Below are 7,500 nucleotides of genomic sequence, written 5' to 3'. Positions count from 1 at the left end.
GTGCACTGCAAGGTAAAGACAGAAAAAGAAAACAGAAAACACAACATATGCTATATCACAGAATCACACACACATATACTCACACACTCACACACACAAACACACTCTCACACACACACACTCACAGACACTCACACACACACACACACACACACTCACTCTCACACACACACTCACACACTCACACACACTCACTCACACACTCACACACACTCACACTCACACACACACACTCACACTCACACACACTCACACACACACACACACACACATACACACACACACACACACACATATATATATATATATATATATATATATATATATATATATATATATATATATATATATATAAGAAAAGTAGAATGCAGAATATTCACATTTACATGTACAGCATTTATCAGACGCTCTGACCCAGAGCGACTTACAAAGTGCTTTGTCATGTACTCATAGAACACATCCTAGTACAGTACAGTAGGTTAGAGTCCAACATACCAATGAACTAGAACACTGTAGAATACAAGGATGAATGCTGATAGCTAGAAGTGCAGAATACATAAGGTCTATCTTAAACAATGATAAGTGCAATAATACATAGAAAGAAGAAGGGCTCTTTATGAAAGAGTAAGTGCAGATCGTAACTTTGGACACAGTAGTCTAAAAAACATTGTAAACTACAGGGTTAAATACATGTAGTAATTTCAGACTGTACATTAGGAAAACCTATTAGTTGGATGTTTTAAAGTGTTTATCAGTTCTATCAGTGATCTATAAATTCAGGATAAATGTGTTTGGTGTTGTTCGTTACTGGTGTCTGATAAAACGGTTTTTAATGCACCCAACAATTTCCTGGAGTCTTCTGTGATGATGCCACACATCTCAACACATATCAGATGACCCTTCGTGAGTAAGAATCAGCTTATAAATAACTGAATTGATAGGTGAAAAACCAGGTCACAATCATAGATCTGGAGTCATGTCTGTACTGTGTACCAGTTTATATGCTGCTGCTGTAACCCATTACACAGACTTTAGATACTTTTACAGAATTTAAACTTTTTTAAATTTGAGTATTTTTAAAATTAACAGTAGGCTACTTGGAATTAGGTTACTTGAGTTAAATTAAGTATTTTATTCTCAGTGGCCCTTTCTTAAGTTGCCTAACCATGGTACAACAAAAACAATTTTTATTTATGTAACCTGGGCTTTTTGTGGGCCTGTGTCTGTACTATATTAGTTTTGGAGTTTGCATTTAAATGATAGCCACTATATGCTGAGGTCTACAAACTGCTTTAGCAGACTACATTTTGACCACATTCTAATTAAGTGTTTTTAAAATTAAACTGTTCATAATCTTATTTTTACTTTTTACAGACATTTTAAACTCTGATTCTGTCCGAGTAAAATAGCTTGCTCGTATGCTACCTGTAAGGACTGAATGAGTCTTGTTTTGGTTTTGTGCAAGACACTTTTTCCTTGGCTTTGGCTCAGTAGAACATTTTAAGATTAAGATCAGTTTCATGCCATTCGGGTTAAACCAGTAAAATCAAAATCACAAGTTCAACGTTTTATTGCAGATTTCCCATTCGGTCTATGGTTAATTCAACTAAACACAAAAATAATTTAAAAGACGCTCTCATCAAACAATGAACTTCTAAAATACTCCGACGTGTTTTCGCCGTTTGGCCTCGTACATTTTGGTCTCTCTGATTTTCCGTTGATAACCTTTCATTGGCGGGTAAAGGTGCGTTTTGATTGGCCAGCCGCCGTGCCGCGCGTGGGTCTACCTTATTAGCTGCGATAGCCCTCGCTAGCTACAATGTTATATTTGTAGGTTTAAAGGTAAACGTCTCGTTTAATGTCGACCACTGTTAAACTACCACAGTAAGAAAAGCTTAAAATACGAAGCTAAGTGTATTTATGCAACACTACAGGGCTAGCTAACTTGCAAGGTCGATAAATACGTAGGTTATGTAAACTAAGATAAGGTAAAATAAACTAGCTAAGCTAAGCTAGGTTAGGTTGCCTCACGCAGGTCATCTAATTGCGATATAAGATGGCTACATGAGCGGTTTGTCGGGAAGTGAGTTCTGCTTTCTCGTGTGGCATTCTGCTTTTTATCCCGTTCTTTTGCTTTCTGTTTATTTTCTACTCAGGTAGTTTGCACGCAATCAACGTCGAGTGACAGCTCTGGCACATCGCCTGCTAGGATAGCCAGGGTTAGGTGGACGGGAGTGATAAAGTTGAGCCGGGTAGCTAAAATGATGTGATAGCTAGATGTTATCCTGACCTGCGTCATACTGTTTTCACCTACTTGGTGTCTCCGAGGTGGCTGAGCTAGCTAGGTGATCTAGCTGGTTGAGGAGCTGTTTGTCGCTTTAAGACTCAGTCTTTCACCATGCCCGCTTTCCGGCAAGTGGGGGAGAAGCAACTCCCGAACCCCGTCATTTATATGGCCTGGTCTCCAAAGCGGGATCTCATCGCCTTGGCCAACACTGCCGGGGAGGTGAGTGACCTGTGCTAGGGATGCCAGTGTGCTTGTTGAAGAAAGGCGCTGTTCACATAGTTGCTCTTGTGTTTCTTTGTATATTCTCTACCCCTCTAAAGCGTTCGTATGTAATGATACACATTAGACAGTGGACATGATCCTGTCGGCCTCGTGCTTGTGTGTACCATACTGCAGGTGGTCGGCGCACAGATCTTCGTGCGCATGGATGAAGTTTGAAGTAATGTTTAGTTTGCTTAAAATCCCCAATTTCAGCTCCTGCTGCACCGCCTTGCCAATTTCCAGCGCGTGTGGAGTTTAGCGCCCAACGAGAACACAGGAAAAGAGATCACATCACTGGCCTGGAGGCCTGATGGGAAAAGTGAGAATAATCACTGTTTGACAGATGTTTTGACTGATGACCATGCCACAGAAAGCCTGCATGTAGCCACCTGATGTGCGTTTTTGATGCTGTGGTCAGTTTTGGCATTCGGCGTCGGGGACACAAAGCAAGTGGTCCTGTGTGATGCTGAGAAGGCAGAGATTCTCCACCTGTTTCCTGTGGATGTCCCTGTGTCCTGCATGCACTGGGTGGAGGTGCAGAGCAACAGCAGGTGTGTGTGTGTGTGTGTGTGTGTGTGGTTTTAATCATTAGCACTTTTTTGTTTGTTTGTTGTTAGTTTTCTAGATGTACTTGTCTCTGAGCCAATAATAATAATAAATTGCTGTTTGAGTGCACATTATGTTGTACTTCGGTCATATTTTTATGTATGTGTATATGTATTTGTATTTTATATTTATCTCATTGCTTTGCTCCTCATTAAAGCTCGTTGTCAGTGTTCAGTGAGTCTGAGGACGAGTCCAACTGCTTCCTACCCAGGCTGCCAACCTTACCAAAGAGGTCAGTGCATGTCCCAGATGAGTCGGTGCCCCCTTGCTTTCACACACTGATACTGATTGCGCTAATCTCATGCTTACTGCGCTGTTTTGGTTTTTTAGTATGCATTTAAGACCACATACTCAAGAATTGCTTAGGTGACTGTTGTCAGTGCTCAGGTATTGTGTGTCTGCTTTCAGCTACAGCTCCACATCAAAAATATTCAGGTAGGTAATGTTTATGGCAGGCTCTATACCACTATAGGTGTGTGTGTGTGTGTGTGTGTGTGTGTGTGTGTGTGTGTGTACTTTCTCATGCACTGTGCTTCCTGTTGCAGCGAGGAGAAATCGGATGAAGTCACCAACCTTTTGGGGGAAGTGAGGTCAGTACTGTGAGTCCATGCCCTGATTAGGTGTTCCTGAATCTTGTTCTCCATGTGCACTGTCTGATGTGTGCCATGCTCTCTGCAGACTTAATATCCTGGTGACAGGTGGGCCATCTGGTTTTGTGGAGCTGTATGCGTACGGCCTGTATAAGGTAGCCACACTAACAGAGGTAAGGTTTACTTTGTCGTCCTTTCTCTTCTCTCGTATCACAGACTGTAAGGTTATGAAGCTACAAAATGTTGTGTTGTATCTGACATCTACCAAGGCTGAGCAAAGACAGATAACTCTCACTCCCTCTCTTCTCTCCTCCCTCTCTCTCTCGTGTTCTACCTTTCTCTCTCTCTCTCTCTCTCTCTCTCTCTCTCTCTCTCTCTCCCTCCCTCTGTCTCTGTCTCTCACATAGATCACAGGGACTTGTCGCAGTCTCTGTCTTTCCAGTGACCTTAAATCCCTCTCCGTCGTCACAGAAACAAGATCGTCAAACGATAACTCTGAGATCCACTATATCCAGGTAAAAGTCATTGGCATAGCAACCATCTGTGCAAGGAGACAGTCAGGTGTTATTCCGCTACATTCTTAAGTGAGACTGTTGCCCACAGTTATCACAGCTCTTCCTGAAACGGGACCAGGTCTCTTTGTCTTGAGCCTCTTTTTCTCTGCCAGAATAATGGTCTAATTTTTTTTTTTTTTAAGGTTTTTAATCTACATATAAATTCATTTTAAACACATTGTTTATTAGACTACAGGTTTGGGATGGATATCCATAGTGGTATAGCAGTATATCAAGATAACAATGCTCTGATACTTGTGTATACTTAACACCACTCATATAGTGCTCATATAGTGAAACCTGACCAGAAAGTGGGATTTGTAGTCCTGTTTAATTATTTACATGCCTGAGTGCGGAGTTTTGGTGAACACTTTGGCTGAGTTGTACCAGTTTTGCCTGCAGAAGTGTGCCTTTGCATATGAATGCTGATTGTGATAAAATCGCAATACAATATTAACTGCATTAACTTTCTCTCCTTCTCTCTCTCCCCCTCTCTCTCTCTCTCTCTCTCTCTCTCTCTCTCTCTGTCTTTTTCTCATTCTCTGTCTCAGTTGGACACAGGACTACTCTCGTCATGTCTCCCAGAGTTGACCAGGATGGCCCGCAAATTCACCCACATCTCTACACTGATACAGGTCTGGATAGCAACAGTTTTCACACAGAATGCTTACAAATAAACCCAGCCAGGTTTTTGAAATCCAGTTTTAACATGGTTTCATAGGCTGTATAAATCATCCTCATATTTGCTAACTCCTACGTGTGTGTGTGTGTGTGTGTGTGTGTGTGTGTGTGTCACAGTACCTGCGTCTCTCTCTTACCTGTATGTGTGAAGCGTGGGAGGATATCCTCATGCAGATGGATCTCCGCCTCACCAAGTTTGTTCAGGTCTGATGGGGTTAGGACACCATTCTGTTTCCCACTCTGATTATCCTTCACATGGTAAATAACCATCATGTGGTTGTATTGTAGGAGAAGAACACAAGTACACAAGTTCAGGATGAGTTCTTGGAGCTGTTGCTATGGGGACATGCCAGGTATGCTTCAGATCAGACACACTCGCCTGATGAGGTACACACTTTAGATCAGACTGATTTAGTGTACATTTGGAGACTTGTGTTGACATGGTTTGACTGTCTTTGTTAAAGATGTTAAAGATTGTTAAATGCATGCAAAATAGAGATAATCACTGTTCTAGTGCATAAACTGCACACAATTTTAGACGTCTTTCAGAAACATGAGCATTTCATCTTTGTTAGCACTGGGTGTCCAGCAGGGGGCGCTATACAGCCGTGTGTGTTACGTGGTTCTTAAAGCTTTTTTCTTGTCCTCAGCCCTGAACTGCAGGCTCTTCTCATGAATCAGCTCACGGTCAAAGTACGTCTGAAATGTTCCCACGATCTCCCGCAGGAGTTGTAATCTGTTATTGGCTAACCTGGTGGTTTTTGTTATTGTACCGATGTTTGTCTGTTTGTTTATATACTTGAAGGGTTTGAAGATGTTGGGCCAGTCCATTGAGTCATCATACTCCAGCATCCAGAAGCTGGTCATTAGTCACTTACAGAGGTGAACATGAGCACAGCACTCCAGTGCTAGTTGGGTGGAGTTCTTGATCGGGGGGGGTCTGTCAAAACATGTTTGATCCATTTCAGAGACACCATCTATATAGCCTCACTGTTGCTGTCTGTGTGTGCATATCTCTCTCTCTCTCTCTCTCTCTCTCTCTCTCTCTCAGTGGTTCTGGGGCCCTTCTCTATCATCTCAGTGAGGTTAAGGGTATGGCGCTGTGGAAACAGAAGTTCCAGCCTCTGGGTCTGGACCCTGTAGCTATAGAGGGTGAAGGAGCATTCCAGTCATCATAACAACTTCTTATAAACCAGACTTTGCATTAAAAAAAAAAAAATAAAATTTTTTTGCAGTGTGACTAAAGCTTAGTCCATACATATAACGCGATTTTACAGTATTTTAATATGTAGAAGCAGAACATGTCCTGTTTCAAAATCTGCTGTTTGTTTGTCCTGCTGTCTCTCCACCCAGAGGCCATCACGGCAGTGGGGTCTTTCACACTGAAGGCTAACGAACTCTTACAGTGAGTCTGCGCACTCGCCCGTTGAGTTGTTCTCTACTCTGCATGCCCGCAGATGCGTGCGCCGGTGTGTTCATGTCTGCTGTCTGCGTCTCCCTCCAGGGTGATCGATAAAAGCATGAAGAATTTTAAGGCGTTTTTCCGATGGCTCTATGTTGGTAAGGCCGGATCTTTCATTCCGTTGCTCAAGGGGTAATTATCCCCTTTTAAGAAGATTAAATAGACCCCCTTTAAACAGGTGATTTATTTTATTTTATTAACACATTAATTTGTTGATTCATTCATTGTCCTGCTAAGCGATGCTCCGCATGTCGGAGGACCACGTCCCTCCAGAGCTGAACAAGGTGAGAGTGTGAGTGCTGAAAATGTATTCAGAGCCACAGGCAGGTATAGGAGGTGTCAGACTCGTCCCTCTCTCGCGTGCAGGAGTTTTGGACAGGCAACATTGTCATGTTTATGTGGGATGGATGCAGGTTAAGACATAATATTACCATATAAAGAATTTTTGTTAAGTGTTTCTTTCAACTGGTGTTATGTTAACTGAAGCGAGTGCTTCTCGGCTTCAGGGAAGTGTCTGAGTAAACCGCTCTCCTGCACTGCACGGGGGTTGATTTGGCCGATTTAATACTGTGTATTGTGCTTAATAACATGTAAAATGTTTAATAACTTGTGATCATGTTTAATAACTTGTGATCGTGTTTAATAACGTGTGTTCAAGTTTAGTACCATGTATTTGTGTTTTAATAATGTAACGTGTTTAATGCGTGGTCATGTTTAATGATGTGTAGCGTTCTTAATAACGTGTGGTCATATTTAATAATGTGTAGCGTGCTTAATAATGTGCGGTCATGTTTAATAATGTGCAGTCATGTTTAATGACGTGTTTAACATGCGGTCGTGTTTAACATGTCATGTTTAACGTGCTTAATAACGTGCGGTCCTGTTTAATAATGTGTTTAATAACGTGCAGTCGTGTTTAATAACGTGCTTAATAACGTGCAGTCGTGTTCAATAACGTGTGTTCTTGCTCTCAGATGACCCAGAAGGATCTGGCCTTTGTTGCAGACTTCCTCTCTGAGCATTTTAGTGCTGTAAGTGAATATTAGTGACGACACAGAA

The 7,500-nt window shown here is 41.9% G+C and overlaps 1 protein-coding gene across 2 annotated transcripts in view; it reads left to right on the top strand.

Moving 5' to 3' along the window:
• Window positions 1–1,770: 1,770 nt before the first annotated feature.
• The window catches only part of anapc4 (anaphase promoting complex subunit 4), a 10,854-nt gene continuing 5,124 nt past the window's right edge, over window positions 1,771–7,500 (top strand). Inside the window, exons 1-18 of one of the 2 annotated variants that reach the window (XM_027022645.3) lie at window positions 1,771–2,506; window positions 2,762–2,867; window positions 2,967–3,099; window positions 3,312–3,386; window positions 3,563–3,589; window positions 3,700–3,744; window positions 3,833–3,917; window positions 4,152–4,259; window positions 4,850–4,933; window positions 5,097–5,183; window positions 5,268–5,332; window positions 5,630–5,672; window positions 5,785–5,861; window positions 6,031–6,131; window positions 6,333–6,384; window positions 6,484–6,539; window positions 6,679–6,725; window positions 7,416–7,472. In XM_027022645.3, coding sequence (XP_026878446.2) covers window positions 2,399–2,506; window positions 2,762–2,867; window positions 2,967–3,099; window positions 3,312–3,386; window positions 3,563–3,589; window positions 3,700–3,744; window positions 3,833–3,917; window positions 4,152–4,259; window positions 4,850–4,933; window positions 5,097–5,183; window positions 5,268–5,332; window positions 5,630–5,672; window positions 5,785–5,861; window positions 6,031–6,131; window positions 6,333–6,384; window positions 6,484–6,539; window positions 6,679–6,725; window positions 7,416–7,472 — 1,356 coding nt within the window. In that variant the 5' untranslated portion in view covers window positions 1,771–2,398. Of the gene's footprint in view, window positions 2,507–2,683; window positions 2,868–2,966; window positions 3,100–3,311; window positions 3,387–3,562; window positions 3,590–3,699; window positions 3,745–3,832; window positions 3,918–4,151; window positions 4,260–4,849; window positions 4,934–5,096; window positions 5,184–5,267; window positions 5,333–5,629; window positions 5,673–5,784; window positions 5,862–6,030; window positions 6,132–6,332; window positions 6,385–6,483; window positions 6,540–6,678; window positions 6,726–7,415; window positions 7,473–7,500 lie in introns of both variants that reach the window. The other variant, XM_081716936.1, reaches the window with a different exon arrangement.

Source organism: Electrophorus electricus, chromosome 7 (genome assembly GCF_041902795.1).
Source record: "Electrophorus electricus isolate QZ-2024a chromosome 7, ASM4190279v1, whole genome shotgun sequence".
Classification (NCBI taxonomy): Eukaryota; Metazoa; Chordata; class Actinopteri; order Gymnotiformes; family Gymnotidae; genus Electrophorus; species Electrophorus electricus.
The sequence above is the reverse complement of the archived record's forward strand: the minus strand, read 5'-3'. Positions and strand labels throughout refer to the sequence as shown.